General features: G+C 35.0%; 1 protein-coding gene across 1 annotated transcript in view; it reads left to right on the forward strand.

The window, feature by feature from the left end:
• Positions 1 to 21,923, forward strand: part of ST8SIA4 (ST8 alpha-N-acetyl-neuraminide alpha-2,8-sialyltransferase 4) — a 58,370-nt gene that overhangs the window by 12,418 nt on the left and 24,029 nt on the right. The window contains exons 3-4 of the mRNA XM_080573925.1: positions 2,604 to 2,861; positions 13,012 to 13,305. Coding sequence (XP_080430051.1) covers positions 2,604 to 2,861; positions 13,012 to 13,305 — 552 coding nt within the window. The remainder of the gene's footprint in view (positions 1 to 2,603; positions 2,862 to 13,011; positions 13,306 to 21,923) is intronic.

A 21,923-nucleotide genomic window follows, 5' to 3' on the forward strand; every position in this document is an offset into this window, starting at 1 on the left:
ATGTTTAAACATGTTTTTATTATTAACCATAAGAAAGACTGATTGAAACACCCATGTATGTTTCATACTTTTACGTTTTATTATATCTCTTAGTTTATTTTTTTCTCTCAACATTTATGTGAAAACGGGAAGTACTGCTATCTCCATGGTACAGATGAGTCAGTAGCACAGAGGAACTTAAAAACAATAACACGAACATCTGCATTTATAATCATATTTCTTTTAGTATTAAAAGATACTTGGATACAGCCAGGTAATTACAAATTTTAATGCTAGCATTGTTACACATCTCTTAGTGACACTGTTTCTTATGTACACTATAAAATCTGTGCACTCAATTGAATGTGCTAATGACAACTTCAGGTTAAAAATATAGGAGACGATACTGAGATTCAGTAACTTTTGCCCACCTCAAAATCTTACTGAAAAAGAAATTCATTAGACATTTTGGAAATTGCAGCCCTGTTTAATGAGTGCTAATTAATAATTCTAATCACTTACAATACTCTTAGATCGGGCAAGTCATTCTTTCTTACTTTTTTTTTTTCATTTTGTAGTCATTTCTATATCTGTTGCAGAGTACCCACAAAATGAACTTATCAAACCCATGGGGATTTTAAGTCCATTACACTTACAGGCTGAAATGAAGTCGTTATATTGCTTTACAGAATACCTTGCCTGGCCTTTTACACTGTTTGCTAAAAGTTTTTGGTACTCGCGATTTTAATATTCTCCACCCTTCTCCATTATTCTGAGTCCCTTGTATGCTTCAGTGAAATCTGTCTTTGCTCTGATGCTGCTTCATTCATACATGACAGCTGTAAAAGACAGCTCAGGCCATTTTTTTTTCCCCCTTGTCCTCATGTAGGAAGTGAGAGGAAACACTTAAAAAAATATATTTTTATCGTGTTTCACTTCCCCTGTGGCTTTTAAGGTCAATTCCAGAGTGAGTGCTTTGTGGAACTGCAAGGGTTAGACTTACTCTTCCCTCTTAAGGCAGTGACACAAGAGCTGGCTGGTGGGCATGGCGTGTACCTATAGTTCATCCCTTTTCACGTGAGATTATTTCCCCTTTGTCTCTCAGTGGGTGTTGCAACTGCTGGAGTGGCATCTCTAGTTATCTTTTCCTGTTTTGATCTGCTCTAAGGAAGTTCTGCTCTAAAAATTGATTACGTAAAAATAGCATTGTGTTACTCAACAGATTTTCTATTCTAAATCCCATTTTACCTGCTGACAGCAGGGGAAAGTGTAAAGTTACTGCTCTTTTTCTTGTCTTGCTAGTGTTGCAGAGACAAAAATTTCTATTTGTATTAACACATGGTGATACCCTGCCTGAGTTCAACATGACCTGTCTGTTCCATATGTGTAGTGGACTTAAGTGTGCGCTTAAGATAGGTGTGATGCTCATGCCTGCTCACAAACGTTCATGCTTTGCAGAGCAGAGGTGGGCACAAGTGCATCAGGCTGTGCTCATTTGCAATCCTGAGCTAACAGTGGCTCCTGCAGCTCTGGCCTGGGGTCTTTCACAGAATTTTATCCTAGGGATAGACAGGTACTGCAGCCTGCAGGAGACTGCCAGTGCAGGTATCAGTCTGTAAGTAGCTGCAGTCATTAAGAGAGTCTTTTTGAACTGGTGTACTTAAAGTGCTTCAGCTTTTACCACCCCATAAGCAGGTACAAATTACCAGGATTTAACTTCCTCAGCTGACATTTAAGTATGAAAACTTCACCTGTTTGCTGTGCACTGGGACTATACAAATGCTTAATTATAGTGCCACTTGATCTCTGGTAGCTTGTTAAACCCTGTTATCTTGATCATGTGTGTATGAACCCTGTTAATAGTTTAAACATTTAATGGCAGAGAAGCAAGCTAGAGGATCAAGCTAAACTGATTTAAAGCAATGATTGAGTTCCCAAGAAGTGTTTCTTTGAGTTCAGGTAACAGCGTGACTAGACGTTGAGCTGCAGTAGTTTAATTTGCAGCGTGTTTTTAAGCTGATTTTGCTTAAATCAGTGTAAAAGACAGTAGGTGTTCTTACTTCCAGTTAATTAGAATAACTCTGGCTGAACTTCAGTTAATTAGTAGTAAGTTTATGTTAAACTCAGTGTGTTGCTCTTATGGTGTAATAATGAACTATAAGAAAGCAGGGCCATTACTGAACCAAGCAGATTTGAGAGACATGAGATTACAGTGAAACATTTATTTCCAAAATCATAAATACATCATATTTTTAACTGTCATGTTTCTATGAAAACAAACTGCTGTAGTCTTTTTGGAAATAGGTGAATATTCCAAAGGTTTGTAAAACATTAAAATAGTATATACTGCCTAATTTTTAAAGTCATCTTCCCTTGGTCTCCCAGTGCTTTCACCTCTATGGAGGGATTGAAATTTTTCACTGCAGTATTTACACATGATGTTGTAACCAAGATTTTAATTCTGGAACAACTTTTCTCTAACTCCATTCTAGAATATGGGATGTGACCTTAGTCTGTCTGATGCTACCTTCTGCATTGTGTTATATGCTCTGTACAGTCTTTGTTATTATTAGATTAACAGTGAATTCTGGGTCTTACCTGTGCATTTTTTTTTGTCAACCCAGAAAGAGTATACTTCGATTCTTGGATGCTGAAAGAGATGTCTCAGTGGTCAAAAGCAGCTTCAAGCCAGGAGATGTAATCCATTATGTACTGGACAGACGTCGCACCCTAAATATTTCTCAGAATTTGCACAGCCTTCTCCCTGAGGTTTCCCCAATGAAGAATCGCCGATTTAAAACCTGTGCAGTTGTTGGAAATTCTGGCATCCTTCTGGACAGTGGGTGTGGAAAAGAGATTGATAGCCATGACTTTGTAATAAGGTGAGTTTTCTTCAGCTTTTGATGATGCAACCTGCTCTGTTTCTTGGTCAAAATCTGGGAGAAATGCTTTAACTTCAGATACACATTATCTGAAAGTACTCAGAAATTAATGTGAAACTGCATCCTTCACTGTGGGATTCCCCAAATTTGAATATATTCCTGTATTTTTTACAGAAGGATTATTTTTACAGTGAAAGTAAAACAAGAGGCACACTTGGCTAGAGGAGAGAGATTCATGCTACTTATTTTTGCTGCTTGATTTTTATTACAAACAAAATAATCATTCTTATGGAAGCCATGGTGAAATAAATGCAAAATGTTCTCTTTATCAAAAAAAATATATATATTTCTTAGCTAATTGAGATGGTTTAGTAAATTACTACATTACCACTGTGCATCATTGGGTAAAATTTCAGTGTTATGTATTGATGCTGACCAGACGGCTGCCATTAAGGTAACTGGAAGCCACACGTGTAAGTTTTTTTATGTTGCTCTAGAAATAAGTTTGGGCAAAAAATGTAGATATGCTTCACTTTTTGTTCATTCATCTGTGAAGTTTGGACAATGGAATACCAGTGGACTTCACATGTAAATAAGAAATGAATAGGAGTAACTGGTTTCAGTTAGAGGAGGTTAGGCAAAAGATAGGTCCCCTTGATTTTAGAGCAAAAGTTTCCATTGGTTTGCTATGAGAAGGGTGGAAGGGCAGTATTAGAATACAATATGGAAAAGTAACCTGTGATAACAACTTCTTCTCACAAGAAGGAAAGATGGTAGCAAAAAAAATAATAAATATATATATATATATATATCAAAAGGATATGGAAAAGAAAAATTAAAGATTTTTCACTACTTAAATCAAAATAGGTTATTCACTTGAAAGTTGTATTTGATTTGAAAAGTATACTAGCAAATGGCCACTGAAACAATAGCAAGCCACTCTTTCATTTTTTTAATTTTTTTTTTGCTTGTACCAGAACTGGTCTTTCAAATTAGCACCATTATTGCAGAAGGAATCCACAAATATATACTACATTTTTGAATAGCTTTTACCCTATGGCATGGTTATGTACTTTCTTATAGGTTAAATGTAATTCATTTAACAGAACTTCAGAGAAGTTAACACACTTGATTTTGTAGAGGAAAATTTCTTTGAGAAGGCAAACTCAGGAATGCCATTCAGAAAGTATCAATTCAGTATCAATTCAAGGATGTTCTTTTACCTAAATCAAGAGTTAAATTTCATTGAAGTTAGATGCATATTCTTCCCCATGTTTAACTAGACATGAAGCTAGGTGGTGATATCTTGGGAGACTTTAATTAATTTAAACCATATGGTGTAAAGGTAAGATTCTCTAAGATCTGTGTATGAATAACGAAACTTAATAGGAACATCAGAAAGTTACAGCTGCAGGTCACGGTTTTAGACTTGAAAGATAAAGCATTTGGTGTGTGAGTAGGTAAAGCAATCAGTATAAGAAGTAGTGAGTCTTGAGGATAATAGCACATCTTTGATACTGCAGTCTGTAGACAGTTTTAATACAGTTAAGGTTTTGGATTTACAAATAATACTTTGAACATCACAAAGTTCATCAATCCGCCATGGTTAATCTATATAATAATTTATGTATATTTGGGTGGTATATGACAACTGTTCAAAGTAAATAGCAAGAAATGTATTTGTATTCCAACTTGAAGGGAAAGGCAAAGCATCCTTCAAAGTTATAGTTTCCTGTATTCCTCTTCTGTTCAAAAAAAAAATTGTATGCTTCATATGAAACCAAATGATCTAATAGTACCAGTGCCCTTCATAACCATTTACCTTTGGCTGTTAGGATTCTGGTATTAAATTGTAGCATGGCACACAGTTGCTCTTTTTGCTTTCAGCTAATTTTTCTAGAATTAAAATGCAGTTATTCTACTCACCACCTGACATTGTTCTGAAAAACAGTTAGTGTACATATACAGAAAATCATGAGTGCAGCCAGGTGTGTAGAACAATAAACAACCTTTATATAGAACCTCATGATGCTGACTACATTATGCCTAAGTGCGATGAAAAGTATGCTATGCTATTTTGCTTAAAAATATAGTCCAGATGATTTTGATAGTATTTTATGTTCTTCTCTAATGAAATCTGAAACAGAAGTACATGTGTTTGAGAGAGAGTTTCTTCTTAGAACAGGAGCTCTAATGCTAGATCCAACGTGAATAATCCCATTGATTTCATGATTAAAATGATGTTGAAGGTCTGTGATATTGAAAAGGACATGGTAGACATCCAGCAGTAGTTGCATTAAGGTACAATAAACCCCAATATCCTAAATTTTAACGTTTCTATAAAGATGATATGAAGAAGTTAGTAATAAATAATCAAGACAGAGAATATATTCTTTTCCAAGAGTAAAGAAGGTAGTCAGTACGTAGCGTTTTGCCAGATGCTATCAGGCTTAAATTAGTGTCTTGAAAGTCATCCAAAGTGCTAATAACTGGCCATCTTTCTTTGAGACATTCCAACTTTCTGTTTAACAATGCTTCTCAAAGAACAGTGATCCAACAAAGACACAAGATAATTAGAATACTTCAAGAAGAAGATTTAAAAATAGACATCTAAACTAGAGGCAAATAATAAGCATGCTTGCAATCCAACATTTGACAAGTAAAACAATGCAAGTCTTCTTTAGATATCTCTGAAAGTGCATAAATAAGTCATTTTTGCAAGTGAGGTAATATCTTGCCAACATAAGCAGATTTGCTATATTTACTGAAGATTTTAAAGTGGCCTTTTTTTAGTCACTTGGTCACATAGCGTTTTATTTTGTTCTCATGGCATCAGAAATCAAGAGTCTAGGGACATGTCTTCTGACAGGATAAAATGGATTAGTTCCACAAGTTTAGTAAAGCCATGCTTGTTTTGACAGTAGAAAATGTGAACCATCAAGTTAAAATAGGAAACAGACTCTTTGCTGTAAAAAAATAAATAAATAAATAAAAAATAAAAAAAAGGCGATGACTATAAACTTTCCTGTTTCTCATAACTATTTCCTTTTACTGTTTTTTTTTTTTGATTTTGATACATGTTGATACTATACCCAGAAAAAGTTCTGAAGCATTCTAAAATCTGACTCCATAAAGTAAATTAGAATGAAAATATAAGATAATTAACCTGACTACACTCAAAATGTATGAATGACACCGTTCTTTTGCAGCAGCTGTTTTTCACATGGTGTTGTTTTCAGCTGCTTCTTGTTTCAGCAGCTTCTTCTTTAGCTGTTTGGTCAAATATATAGTGCTCATTCTATCTGAGATTTAAATGAGATAAGACTTACTCTCCCATCATCTCCACTTTCTAGTGCCGGAACTCTCAAGCCAGGGCTCTGCCATCTGTGTTACCTATTACAGAACGGATGAGCGTATAGTAAGTGATGAGAGTAACAGATGTCTAACAGATGAGAGTATAGTAAGTGGTACATTTTGAAATGCAGTAGTTAAGTAGAACTTTCTGAAAAAGGAAATTTTTTTAGATATGTGACGTAAAACAATAATACTGAACATTGCCAAGTAATAATTTTCAGATTATTGGAACTACTTCTAACAGCCAAGAAGTAGCATAATAAATTCAGAAATTCAGTTCAGCTTTTGGTTCTGATTCAAATGATGCCAAAGATCAGAGGAAACATATTCTCCCTGCTCCTTCCCTCATCTCCACTTTCCTTCCCTCCCTTTTTTTTTTTTTTTCTTTTTTTTTTAATTTGGTGTTCATGACAGGAACTTTTCAAAGGCAGACACGAAATAGAGTTACAGAGTTTTTTTTAGTTAAGAAAGAAAAATGGTAAATAAGTAGTGGAATCCTGTGTCTTTGCTCATTATGACACTACTTCTGGAAAAGTCCTTTTCATTTTAGTTAGCCTATGTGGAGAACACACCTGAAATATCTAACACGTGGACTGAAGTTGCTTGACTGCTGTAGAGCTGCTTTGACAAGGAACAGCCACGAGAAGATATTAGTATTTAATTGCTTCCTAATATGTTTATTGTTTGATCCTGTGCACGGAGGAAGATAATCTGTCCCACTTCCTTACTGATGTCTTCTTTTTATGAGCGAGCAATTGTGATGTGAGCAGCCACAGTTAGCAGCTCTGTTCAAGAAGAAAAATGGAGAAAGAAAAAGAAGAAAAAGACAGACCTGCTAACTGTACTGCGATATGTGGTTTTTCATTTCAGGAGAATAGCTTAAATATCTCTACATCTCTGCTAATCTTAATATGTAACTGAAGAGTGGTAGTACCTTCTTTTTTTCTGTGTTTTTCCTTAAATTGATAGGAAAAAGCAGTTGTAAATTTGTCAGAAGCATAAGAGTGATGGTATTAATTTAGTTACATTCTGAAACTAATTTTTTGTTGTTGTTGTTACACGTAAGTAACAGCTTTTATATCCAAATATTTATTTAATATTCCTTACTTGGAGCATTACCATTGTGCCAGCAGAGTCAGATACACAAAGAAAGCAGATCTGTTGAAAGAGAAGTTGCCAGTTAAACAGACTTACTTCAGAACATGACTCTTCCCTGAAAAATATCCTTTGAATGTGTCATTAGTGCATCATTAGACTGTTTTCAGCTCTTAAATGTGTCAGCTCCTTTTTGCCCTCTCTCGTTTCCTTCTTTAGCATCAAAGTGCTAAACAAATATGGCCTTCAAATGTTCTTACTCAGTGATTTAAGTGGCCTCTCATAGACACGAGTAGCCTCCACTTCAGGAGAACCTTGGAGTAGGCCTAACTTCTTGTGGCCATAACTTCTCTTTTTGGCTTCACCTCATGATGACTTCTACTGCTAGAAGAGGTTGTGCATTACTGCTGCTCCAGGAAGCCTGTTGTGGAGGCAGAACACCAATGCAGAGATGCATCCTTATGAAGTCAGACACTTTGCTCTGTCAGCACATAGCACCTGTTGCTACCTACACTGTTGGACCACAGTACTGGATACATTCTGCAATCACAGAATCATAGAATGGTTTGGGTTGGAAGGGACCTTAAAGATCATCCACTTCCAATCCCCTGCCATGGGCAGGGACATCTTCCACCAGACCAGGTTGCTCAAAGCCCCATCCAACCTGCCCTTGAACACCTTCAGGAATGAGGCATCCACAGCTTCTTTGGGCAACCTGTTCTAGTGCCTCACCACGCTCTGAGTGAAGAATTTCCTCCTAACATCAAATTTAAATCTCCCCTCTTTTAGTTTAAAACTGTCCCCCTTGTCTTATCACTACACTCCCTGACAAAGATTCCCTCCCCAGCTTTCCTGTAGGCCCCGTTTAGGTTCTGGAAAGTCGCTGTAAGGTCTCCCCAGAGCCTTCTCTTCTCCAGGCTGAACAACCCCAGCTCCCTCAGCTTGTATTCACAGTAGAAGTGCTCCAGCCCTCTGATCATCCCTGTGGCCCTCCTCTGGACCCACTCTAATAGATCCACATCTTTCTCATTCTGGGGGCCCCAGACCTGGACACAGCACTCCAAGTGAGGCCTCACAATGGTAGAGCAGAGGGGGACAATCACCTCCCTCCCCTGCTGCCCCCACTCCTCTGTTGATGCAGTCCAGGATGCAGTTGGCCTTCTGGGCTGCAGTTGCACAATGATGGCTCAAGCAGTGTGCATAGGCATTTAACATTCCAACTTTGGAGCAACATTTTTTATTTTTTTTTTAAAGGAAGTTAACTATTAATTAGGTAATATAGGAGGTGATTTAAGGATCTAAGTTTAGAAGGGTAAGGGAACAGCAATAAGAAATTACTTCAATAAACCCATATACACTTGCTCATACATTATCCAAATGTCTCTTGACACTGACAGGCTTGGCACATCAACCACCACCTTAGGAAGCAATCTCATTGTGATCAATCTCATGGTGAAGAAGTTTTTCCTAATATCCAGTCTGAACGTGCCCTGGTGCAGTTTTGTGCCATTCCCTTGTGTTCTATCATTATGAACATTTCCCACTTAGGTTTTGTCCTAAATCCCTCTCTCGGCTTTTCCTTTTGTCTCATTAGACGAATGTCTGAACACTTCTGTAGAAAGAGTGCTTAGAAGAAGTAGGGGAGCAATTAGTCATTATCTTAGTGCAAGGTAAAAAGGATGTAGCTAGAGCTTCTGTTTATATATATATGTGTGTATGTGTGTATATATGTATATAATATTATCCATTAGCCTGTTAATTTTAAAAAATACACTTACAATTAATTTTATGGGAAAACAAAATAACAACAATTAAAAAAAAAAGGAACTCAAGAAAACCATTATTTTGCAAAATTGTTTTTTCTGGGGCAAGCAGCATTTCATCATTTTCTCTGTAAACAGTCAACAGCTTGGGCTCAGAAGAAGGAGTTCTACAAGCCATCGTGTAATGTGATGGATGTGCTCAATGCTCATGTTTACAGCTATTTTTGTAATTGCCCAAATCAGGTCTTCAGTGCTACATGTGGCTATTAATTTCAACCTGTTCCTATGATCTCAGTATGAGTAACTTTGCAATAAGTTTGTTCTGCTTAGCTGTGACCTGTAGTCCGCTTTCTTGGGTTGGCTTAGGTGAAGGTAACGCTGAAGTATTTTTAGAATGAAAGGGTATGTATGTCATGGAAAATAATGGTATATTGCAGAAAATTGTGTTTTGGGGTCAAATTTTAAGCAGTGTTGTAGTTTCAAAGTGTCAATAACACGGCACGTGAGAAAGCGGAAACTCAGTAAATGACAGTCTTCTGTTTATGCTTCCTGCTGGATTTGGTATAGCAATGACAACTTAATACTAATAAAAATAAAAAAAGGTTTTATTTATTCTGTACAAATTCCCAGGCACTTAATGGCAAAACTGTGCTGCAAAGCTCCCCTCACCTACTCATCACTCTTGTGGACATACTTGGTGTTCTGTGCCTTACCACAAATGAGCTGGAATTAAAGAATATAAGCAGGATACAATGCCAGTTTCAAAGTTGCTGAGTTAATAAACTTCTTAATTTACTTAATAGAAAATAAGTATATGTTTATGCGTGTCTACGTATAGGATTTTTTTTTTTTATGAAAGAGTCCTGGGAATTGGCAGTGTGAGATTATTGATATCTACTAGCAACTTAAATAAAAATTGCCACAATTGTATGAAGCTATAGTATAGCATAAAGGTATATTAGAGATAAAAGCTCAGAAACAGGTAACAAAAGCTATCAACATATACTCAGGTGTACAAGCAAATACACAATAGCTGGTGTTATTAGCCCTGAAACATTCCTTTCTATGAAATTTTCTAGCACTCATCTGGAAATACGTATAATCTGGTACTAACAGTTTAGGGTGAGTGTTAAAGTTACACAAACTCTTGAATACATATGGAAACACGTCTGACGTAACAGTTCTGTTTACTCCCTACTGAAGAATTACTGGAACTAATATTTTCCAACTCTGTAGATAAATATGAAGTAAATATTGAATTCTGATGCTTCTGATTTAATGAGCACTAGAATTATTCATTGAAGGAAGTAAACTCTAAGAAAATGAGGAGTGGCTTAATGAAAGTAATATTCTTATAACTTGGTCAACTACAACTGATATGGTAGTGTTTATTTTCTTAACACAGCTAGAAATTACTGTAAAGCTTATCGTGTATTTGTGTTCTACTAAATTAACAATGTCAGCACTGGTGGGGTAACAGCAGCTAGTTACTTCTTTGCAAACAGAGCCTTACAAAGTTCACATGTACTTTATTACCACATCATTTCAAACTTCAGTACTACTACAAATACATATTTGTATACCTGAATTTTTGAAAGATCAAATGCTAAGAGGTGCTCAGCATTTTGAATACAAAATGTCTTACCTGCCTTTAATACTACAATCAGGTATTCAATGTGAGACACTGAAGCTTGAAAAATATGGTGCATAAGATTTGAAAAAAAAAAGTTTTTAAACAACCCCATTGTTATAGAGTACATTTGCTCATTGCTTTCTAAAATTCTACCTGAAAAATCTGAATATACAGCATATTAAGGATTTATGCTGCTAGATACATTATGCTGTAAACCTTTCTAAAATACAGTAGTTGATATTAAACATACCACTGTTGAAGCAGTAATGATGTGCAGGGCGGGTAGACCTTGTGTTTGATAATTTCTTTTAGGCTCTAGCTGAAGTTACAGTGAAACACTGCTTTAAAACTGCATATGCTTTTAAACTGAAAAAAAAAAAAAAAAAGATTTAGGCACTAATTCTGTTGACAGGTAAGAAAAGAGCTGTCCAAAGAAATAAAGAATCATATTAGAACCATATGGTCTATGTTATTTGTGCACACTTTGAATATAATGCATAGCTTTTTAAACAAGGTTATGTTTGTACATACGTTCTTCTCAAATTTGAACAAAGAGAGAGTTTTGCAATGTCAAGCTCTGTCTCATGTTTGTAAGTAATAGATGTTGTCATCTGCATATAACTGACTGTGCTCAAAAAAAATCCTGCTGGGCAAGAATCCGTTCTATGGTGAACAGTGCATCCTTAGAAGAGATATTTTAAAGAGCAACAGTAATTCGTTGAATTTCATGGGTTGATTTTAAGTTTTCTGTCTGATTATTTTTAGATTTTATGCAACACAAAACTTTTGAGAACTCTAGATTAAAGGTTCACGTGTTAATGTTTTCGCAACAATTTTCAAAGCTAGTAAAAAATTTTGTTTTGTTTTGGGTGTGTGTGTACCCTAACAACCATTTTCTAAAAGACATTACTCTTAGCAGCCTGTAATACATGCAGAGTGTTTGTGGAACAGATATTTAAAAAAACAGAAGAACATACATCCATTTGCTAAGAAAGCTTACATCTGCCCATGTCATCAGAAACTTGAACAGCTTTATCTCCTCAGCATATATAGGCTTTATAGTCTTAAGAACATTTCTTTCTGAAGAAGACTGGACCACTTTACTTCACAATTACAGAATAAAAATGATATTCTGAGGAATTAGTATTATCATCCACAGCTAGATCATGAGATGGTGTTAGTATCACCCTGCTGACTTATTTTTGTATCAGATGAAGATCTGGCCATTAGAAGATGCTAAAGGATTAAGCTTAAGTAAAAAGTTCACAGTGCCAGAAAAGAATGCAGAACAAATAAAATAACACTGTACTTGGAATATAGTAACATGCAGATGTTTCAAAACACCTAGATCTGACATCACTTCTTAGCATCCTTTAACCTAACAGTTTGCTAAATTGTGAAAATTTGGTGATTTGGTGGATATCAGCTATAGGTGAATTCACTGAAGATGTTCTGGAAGTGATTTGTTTTGGTTGGGTCAAACTCACCACTAAAATCACAATTAGTTTCTGAATTACATTTTGCAACCTGCCTCCAGTGCTGCTTATGGAGTAGTGCTGCCTGCATGATGCATATATATTTATATAACAGAGATAAAAGACTTTGGTGAGCAAAGGCCTGATGAGACCTTCTTCTCAAGCGTAGAAAAAAAAAACCACACAAAGTTACTGCAAATTAGACAAGATTTGAATATGAGACATCATGAGAGAATGAAAAGATGAATCTTTATTTTTAAACAAAATATTTCAAAATGGAATAAAAGCTAAATTTCAAAACATCCTCAGTTGCAGTGATAATCTAAAATAGAAAACAAACAAACAAACAACAAAAACTTTATCACAGGCTAAAGTTAATTTGTAAATGATATTTAAATACTGTATTCTACAAAAATGCAATGACTAACCTGTATAAATTATACTTTAATTGGCTGATATGGTTTCCTTTAAGACTGTGAGCCATTGGTAACAAGAAGATGACCAATGAACACTAATGAAAGGTAATAGGTGTTAGAAGGCATACTCCAGCTGATGATGCGTGTTAAAGCATGATTACATGGCTTTCAATTGTACAGAATGCTGTCTTCATCATAGACTTACTTACATTCAATGTTTAAAAAAAAATGTCCAAAGAGTGTTCAAGTTGGTAAAATGCTATATGCTATCACACCTATTATTACTGGTAGCTTTTCTTCATGTAGATTGAAATGGGCTTACCTGTCCATTTTCGGCTTTTCCTTCATGCATACATTTTTCTGAGTTAATATTTCGTATTTATTTTCATTTTCCATTGATTTCTTCCTCTTCAGGTGCAATCTAGCTCCTGTGGTGGAGTTTGCTGCAGACGTGGGAACTAAATCTGATTTTATTACCATGAACCCATCAGTTGTACAAAGAGCATTTGGAGGCTTTCGGAATGAGAGTGACAGAGAAAAATTTGTGCATAGACTATCCATGCTGAATGACAGTGTCCTTTGGATCCCTGCTTTCATGGTCAAAGGCGGAGAGAAGCATGTGGAGTGGGTTAATGCATTAATCCTTAAGAATAAATTGAAAGTGCGAACCGCCTATCCATCACTGAGACTTATTCATGCTGTCAGAGGGTAAGTGTCTGGAAAAGACTGGTCTGTCCTTGGCACAGTGAAACTCATAACTAGAATTCGTAGCAGTCATAAAAAAGAGCAAGTAAAATGTTAAAAGGATTAGCATATTTCCATTATTGTTTTAATGGATTGCATTAATGATGAAACAAGCTTGTTTGCTAATAAATGTCCACTCATTTGTCCTGCTCTAATGCAAACAACTGAAATGCATTAGCACAACAGCTTTTCACTTCTGCTTTTATGTACAATATATCTTTATGATCATTACGGTGAGAAATCAATGAAAATTAAACTGGATTCAAAGGATATGTGGTAATCTTAGCAAATCACAAGACAGTAAAAGTGCTGCATTTCTTCTTTTGGGCAAGGCTATGGAGATAAAAAAATAAATTTAGGTAACATAGAGGGGTAAGGTAACAACCATACAAGTAACGAAGTTTGGCAGATGTGAAAATGAGCTCCTTTCCAAAATGTCTAGGATTTTTTAGCACACTTTCTCTTTTTGAATTTGGCCGGATGCTTGGTCAATTCAAGAACAGTGACCAGAATCACTGAAAACATTAATGTGACAAGTTGTTGAAAAAAGGTATATGTCCATGCTTCATGCAGATACTTGTTTTTTCAAGCTCATAATCAAAGAAGACTTTTAGTTGAAGGCTCCAATATCTTTGCCACTCCAAATAAGAGTATGTAGAGCCGTTTACACAAAACATTCAGAAGATAAGGGTATTGTAATATCTGTTATGCAAATTATGATGATATGGTACTACTCAGATTGTTTTCCTTGAACTATCCTATTTGTGGTATTGGGGAAATGTCTTAACGTATTAATGTTGGTTTGTACAACAATTAATAGTTATGTGTCTGACTGAAAAGCTTGTTCTGTTACAACAGCAGAAATAAGAACAGAGAGAGTGGATCTGATACCCCAATACAGTATGAGAATATGAGAATGAAGCTTATAAATATGTTGTTCTTGAGGATATTAAGGCTTTTGGATGTGCTTTTCTGCTACGATGTTCCAGATAGGTAACTGTGGCATTCTTCATGTGGTATAATTCTAGCTGGAAAAAAAAAAAAAATCTGTCTGTTTTGGAATTTGTCTCCTTTAATTTCTTATTGTGTTGTTCAGTTTGCTGGTGGATAGTTGCATTGTTATACAGTTGCAATTTAGCTATTTATGGCCTTTATTGTGTTGAATTTTTGTGTATTCAGGGTGCCTATAGCATATGGATAAGTGCAGTAGTTTTTACAAGTGTGTATAAATCTGAAGAAATTAAGTTCACTTTCAGTTTAAAAACAGCTTTTCTCATTTCCGTCTTCTAAATCTATGCAAAATTATCAAGTGTGAGTGTTAATTCAAGATATTTGGTTTTTCAGTTCGCCGACCTGAAACTCCTTTACAGGGGCTCAACTTAAAGAATTAGCATCTGTATTTTCTCTTTGAAAGAAAAGCAACAGAAGCTGTCATCAGAATTGCTGATGAAAATTTAGACTGTAATGTATTTCAAATTATACCTAGCAATGTCATCTGATGTAACTACACATTTTTGTCACGTTGAATCTGTCCTCTAACCCTTAGCCCCTCCACTTTCAAACCTTCTTGTTTTATCACATCGCTTTTGTTGTTGTTGTTCTTTTGGGAGATAACTCAATATAATCATATATTCTTTACTGTTCTTTTTTGTAATTTGAATAAGAACAAAGTAAGTCAAACATTACATGTGAAATTTATCTTTAGTCTAACAACTTTAAAAAGCGTGATGCATGAGGCGAGTATGCCTTTATGAGTGAAATTTGGAAATGATACAGCTAGCAATAATGCATTTGGAACAAATACTCTTTAGATTTTACAGAAGGCAGACTTAAAACAGCAGCCCATAATAATGAGGTTTGTATTATAGCAAAGTTAAATTTAGGGATCAAGTATTGTCTCTTTAAAGGTTGCGTTACACCTCTTTAAGATCTCTTTGGTTTATATCTTAAATGGAATACCATGGCAGATGAGAAATAGATAAACAAAAAATATTTTTAAATTAAACTGTACCTGAGCTAAAAACTAATACTTTCCACAAATAATGGTATGATTGAATCAGTCCACTTTGAACAGTAAGACTTGTCAAGACTTAAGAAAGTTATGAGTGGTAACATTAGGTTGAAACTAGGGGACAGCTAACTCCACTGCTATTTAAAGCAGTGTGTGCAGTTTATCTACTTAATCTTAGTTTTAAGGAAAATCTTCATAATACTGTATTCTAGGTGTAGATATCTGTTGTACTTACGTTTATTTCAAATCTACTGTAAAGTGATAATTTATGGGCCTAGAGACACTTCCTAAAATGAAACTCCTATAGAACATTCCTTGTTATACGAATCTGAACTATTTGTGTATTTTTTTTATATACTTTTGCAAGCTATGTGTTTTTAAGCATAAGTCTTTGCGACAATGTTAAGTAAACAGTGATGATCTGGTGAGGGCCTGTGGTGCTGCAAAACAGAAAAGATAAAATAAACAGAATGTGAAGACTACTTTTAGTTGGATGAGAAAACAGGAAATCTACCCACAAAAATGCATGTTAGAACACATAGCAAGACCTGTGCAGAGCATCTAATCTCCTTAACAGGGTGCCTGAGCACATGTGCAAGATTGAAAATGTGAGGTTTATGCTACATCTTAAAGTGTCTTAAGCCATAATATGGAGATGGAATTTGAGTTATTGAGAAAAAAACGATAAGGAAATCTGAACTGCGGGAGGTATTTTTTGTAGATTGCCTTCCTTTACATGAGGAAATTACTGGCATATACACCTGCAACCTTTGTTTTGTAGGTTGTGAGCATTCTCAAATATTTCTATCTTTGTGTCTGAAAGTATGAATGAATGAATTAATGAATGATTTTTATTAAAATCTACAAATGCTTAGAGTGGACAGACAGGAATGTAGCACTTGTAATCACTTTCCTCCATTAATATTTGTAACATCCTCAAGCTCCTTTTAACCTTTATTCAAATAAAAATTCACTTTTGTTTCCCTTTTCTTGTCTTGATAGTGTCAAAGCATTCTGCCTTTATTTGAGAATAAATTATTATTTAATGCAGGGTATTCATATGAAGCTAGTTAATGCTACTTTAAACCATACTCAAATGATAAGAGGATCGCTCAAGAAAGTCAGTGTGGGTCATGTTGGTTCCTATATTGTAAAATCTTCCCAAAGTCATAACAACTGAAACACGAAGAGAATTTTCTTCAACTATGCCAAAGACAACACCAGGAGGCTCAGCTGAACCAGTGTCTTTAATTTGAAAGCATTTGCTTATGAAGATGAATAAAAGGTAAAATTTTGAGGGCTGTACCACATCTATATCATTTAGCTGGGTGAAATGAGGCTTATATTTGAAACTTAAACTTATTTAATTGCAACTACAAGTCTTCATAATCTAAAAATACAAAATTGTGCTTCAGGCCTAACAATTGCCTAAGATGAGAGTGTATCTATTTGTTAGAATAGATAGAATTACAACTTTTTTTTTTTCCCCAGAAGAACAAATTGCTCATGTAAATTTAATTGATATCAAGAATTCTTTGAGTTAATGCACCTAACATTTTATGAAAAATATGGAAATGTAATGTATTTTGGGCTAAATGATTTAATAACTAATGCTCATTGTAATTTCAATTTGACATAAAGTAGTAACAGAGATGTTTAATGCTGAAGAGACCAGGCCGATAGCCATAAGATTTGGAAAGGATTCTCTCTATTCTTTTTGTTTGTACCACCCTGCCATATTGTTCAATGAATTTTATTTTATTTTATTTTATTTTATTTTATTTTATTTTATTTTATTTTATTTTATTTTATTTTATTATTTTATTTTATTTTATTTTATTTTATTTTATTTTATTTTATTTTATTTTATTTTATTTTATTTTATTTTATTTTTTATTTTATTTTATTTTATTTTATTTTATTTTATTTTATTTTATTTTATTTTATTTTATTTTATTCCTTCATCTATCTTTAAAGCATAAGCTTCTTCCAAAGATAGGACACTAATTTTCTTAGACTGGTGTTCCAATCTAGGATCACTAAATTCTGTGTACAGTTTTAAATAATAAGAGAGCAGTTTTGCTGCAATCAGATATTGCACTGAAATTCTGTCTCTTATTTTTCCTTCACTTTTAATAAAAGCAACTTGCTGAGCTGCACATAGTGTTTGGGAGTTGCTTCTGATCACATTCTAGCATAAAAGCTGTATTCTGATAACATTTTGAAAAACTTTTTTTCTGTCCATTTGTGCAGGTTTTGGGTCATAAAAAAGGTAATGTGGTGTTTGAAAAAGAAATTGCTTTTTGGCAGACTCCATGCCTTATTAAACATCTGTGAGTGATGGCTACCCCTTTAAAATCTCAGAGGGATTCAAAGTTTTGAAAACATATTATGTAAATACTAAGTCTAACACTGTAACTTTTTTAACCAGTAGCGTAAATTTTAAATGGCTGATGGATTCAGATGTTTGACTTCAGTAGATTTAGACCAAGAGGATCAAGTAGTTTCATGTGATAATTTATTTTCTCTGTTTTTCTTTTACACTTCTTGGGCAAAAATTTTGTATTTCAAGTTAGAACATGGGATTTGGAACGTGATTTGGGGGCAGATGGGTGATTTTCTCATGAAGTGTTTCTAAAGTTTTTTTTATGGTATTTTTAATTTAATTGTGCACATGTTATGACAAAATAATTGAGGTAGTCAGTACCTAACAGAGTTTAAGATGGAAGTAGAATCTATAGATGAAGAGCTCAATTGATTAAAAGGATTCTTTGTTCCCTAACTGCGCTTCTAGGAAGGCTAATTATAAAGTAATTACAATGTACAAACCACACTGCTTTTTTTTTTTTTTTAAGTTGAATTTAGTAACAAATTTCATAAACCTAGTTTTATTAATAGATCTGAGATTTCATACTGAATCCTTTCATTGGGATCATTTTTAATGATATATTATTCCAAGTAAGTGATACTTTTTGAGGTGTGGAGTGTCTGTATGGTCTACTCTCAGTAGCAGAGCTCTACTGAAGATGCATTGAACTGCAAGCAAATGGGAACTGAGTTTACTGGGATCGGAGTCCAGATGTTCTATCTTACATTCAGTAGTAGCAGACAAACAAATCTGAAAAGAGATGAGCAGATGCCTTCTGCTATGGATCATGGCCTCCAGTTCCCCAGAGGGAGTAAGGAGGGCTCTTGAAGCTAGACATGATGTTAAAATATTGGGTGGAAGCCAGGGTTAACTCCCAGAGCCCACGTCTGCCTATCCTGGTGCATACTGGAAGACATAGGCTAAAGATGGAGAAACCCCCTCACCCTTGCCAGTGCCATCTTATTTTCTGTAGTGTTCTGAAAAGTTTTTTCTCATGTTTCCTCCCCTGATTCCTCAAAACAAAGTTCTCACACTCATCTTAATGTGTGAGAATGTTTTCTTGGCTTTTTTTCCTGTTGGAGTCGTCCCATGAACTATTAGTCACTCGGCAGCGGTAAATTGTTGCAATTGCTTCACATAAAATTCCTTGGCCTTTTGGGTATGGAACAATCATGTGGACATCCTGTGGGATTTGCCTGGGCTCTGCTTGCTTCCTCCTTGCTACTGCCTGTATGAGAGTGGTATTGGACTTGATCCTACATTAAACACAGCAGAATTCCCACTGAAAACTCTGTGCTGTGCCTGTGTAAAGAGTTTGCTGTGCCTATTTATGGTCACTTTTCAGTGGAGAGTCTTTTTCCTTTTGTTAGTGAAACCAAACAGCTGGTGTTTGAGTAGAGTGACCTTTTACACAGCTTCACCACAGCTCCAGAGTCTTTCACTCTGGGAAATACAGAAAAAGTACTCTGAGAAAGTGAAACATGCAGAAATGGAATAGTTCTCCAGCAGCTCTGTGCTAATAAAGAAACAATTGCTGGGAGCAATCAATATTGTAAAACACCTTTGTTTCTTGTACTGCTAACAAATTTGTTTTTCATTGCTAAAATATATTCCTAAAAAAAGATGTTTTTGTGTACATGAATGATAATCACTGCAGAAAACAAAAGCAAAAACAAAAACAAAGAAAAGCAATGATTTTAAGGCTAAAAATAAAATACTATATTTAATATAAAATGACCAGGTCTCTCATATCATGTCAGACAAATATTCAAAATATTAGGGAAAAAAAAAAAAAAACACGATTGCCCACTCTCCAGTGTAGTACGCTCCCATTTTCCATAAATGTGAGTGTTAAAATAGTTCTGTGTTACAGGTACCCTTTTGGCCATAAATAACCTATCAGTAGAGCTGGCTTTGTTCACCAGGTTTTTCAAACAAATGGGATGCCAGTCACTTTTTTTTTTTGGCAGATTTTCAGAACTTGCGTATTGTCTGAACTCTTTCCTTGGTTCTCTGAATCCTTTCCTGATGTGCGAGGAGGAGGTGGCACTTCCCTTCCTGAAGCTGCAAAGCTGCTCTTGGCCCAGCAGCTGATGACCAGGACAGCAGGACCATGGCAGAACAAAAGGCTGGCTCCTCTGGTGTAGAGGTTCTCAGCATGTCCTTCACTTCCCTTTGCACAAGGTTCTCCTGTTTGGGGAATGTTTAGCAAGATCTGTCAAGAGATATGACACTTCTGGGGAAAAAGAAGTCATATTTTTAATGGGAGCAAACCCAATTAAAGTAGTAGAGGGCACAAGGGGGAAATTGAACATGTCTGTTTTTTATACGGTATATTTTTTGTAGTCACTAAAGTAGACCCTGAAGAGTCTGGTCATGATTGTAGGGAGAGAACTTTTATTCTTATTTTCATTTATCTGCTGATAATAAGATTCTGGTTTTGTTTGTTTGTTTGTGTGCTTGTTTTCCTTTTGCTGTGTCAACTGCTTTATTCCTAATTATCAGCAATGAATGTACCTAGGACTTGTAAAACTTACTCTCCTAAGGTTAAATTTCAGTTTCAAGTAGAGGAGAGCAATGGAATTGCTTATAGGAAAAATAGTAAGGAAATTGCTTATTTTCAAGTTTTTGAAGCTTTGTTTGTCTACTGTGAGCAACAGCACTGTGCCTGATGCCAGTGACTATTAGCAACTAAGTAGGGAATAAATTATGCATAGTTTATTCATACAGTATATTTATATGTTTAAGTTTTACAGCAATTTTGCCAATGTTCTATTATTTTTCATTTTTTTTAACTTTGCGTACAAAAAAATCTCTTAATTTCTGTGTTTCTGAAAAATATAAAAATGTGCTAATTTAATTAACTCTAATTTCTCCCTATCCTGTAAAAGTAATTGTAGATGTTCAGTGGAAAAGCAAACCAGAAACTGTTTTATTTCTATGGAGAGCCACCTTAGACGGGTACTGTTAATAGGATAGGGAATTGCTTTTCTGTTTTTTTGATACATCAGTTGAGCTGGCTGTAAATTCTGTATGATATATGTATGGATGAGAAGATTCTGTCAGGTTTACTTCTTATTTTAAAGGAAGGTGAAACTTACAACAATTCTACTTTAGATTTGACTGGAATGCTTAGAGTTTTCAAAGATGTGTGTATTTAGCTTTCATCTTAGTGAACGTTTATGATAAGTAGCAGTTGTGTGGAGTATCTAACCAGTAACTGATCTTTTCATATGATTAGTTAATTACTGATGTAAAGTGGAAATAAGCAAACAAATATAGCTTTAAATGATCTGGATAAAAATGGCCTTGCTTCTGAACTTTTCAGTAAAACTGAAGAGAGTTGTTATGATATGATAAATTCTACTAGTTCTAAACATATTAATATCTTTTACCAAATTGATCCCTCATCTGAAAAAAATAGAAATAGTTAAAAAAAAAAAAAAGTAAAGTAAGTAGACTAAGTGGTTTTCTCTTTTGATCTATGTTACATGTGGGTGTTTTGTTGTTTGTTTTTTTTTGTTGTTTTTTTTTGGGGGGGGAGAGAAGAGAGATAGAGAAGATAGAAATGGATACACATACTTGTGATTGCTCCTCTTGTTGTTCTGTGACACTTCTGACTGTCACACTGACTTTAAACAGAGATAGAAAAAGAACAGTGCAAGTCATATTTTTCTGCATGGGTGACTGTGATAGATGACAGATGATGATGGCAGGCCCTGAAGGTTACCTTTTACTCCAACTCAAATGATTGGATTGTTTATGAAAGTGAATAAACAGTCCAGTCCTTCAGTAAAATAATACGCTAGGATAAGCCTTATAATGGTGTCATTGTATGAATTAGCAGTTTAGCCTAATGTCTTTCATAGCGTCCCCTTTTAATTCACTCAAACTTCTTCAAGAACATCTTAATAGGTTTATCTGAAGTCTTTAGGTTCCTTTTTATGCATTGAGAACGACTTCAATTTAGGCTTTTTATACCTGAAGCTAACAAATGTCGAGGCTAATAGCTACCTTCCTCCCAAAGTTAGTTTGCGGGGAAGTAGTCTATGTCTTCCTTTTACACAAGGAGTTCAGGATTTAGAGTACTTCCATTATATACAAGAAAAAGCTATTGTTCCTTCCACTTTGTGAAATTTACTAAGTCTGGCTGGGATGGAGTTAACTTTCTTCATAGCAGCACTGTGCCAAAATGCAGGTGCC

The sequence above is a fragment of the Anser brachyrhynchus genome (genome assembly GCF_964034855.1).
Source record: "Anser brachyrhynchus genome assembly, chromosome: Z".
Classification (NCBI taxonomy): domain Eukaryota; kingdom Metazoa; phylum Chordata; class Aves; order Anseriformes; family Anatidae; genus Anser; species Anser brachyrhynchus.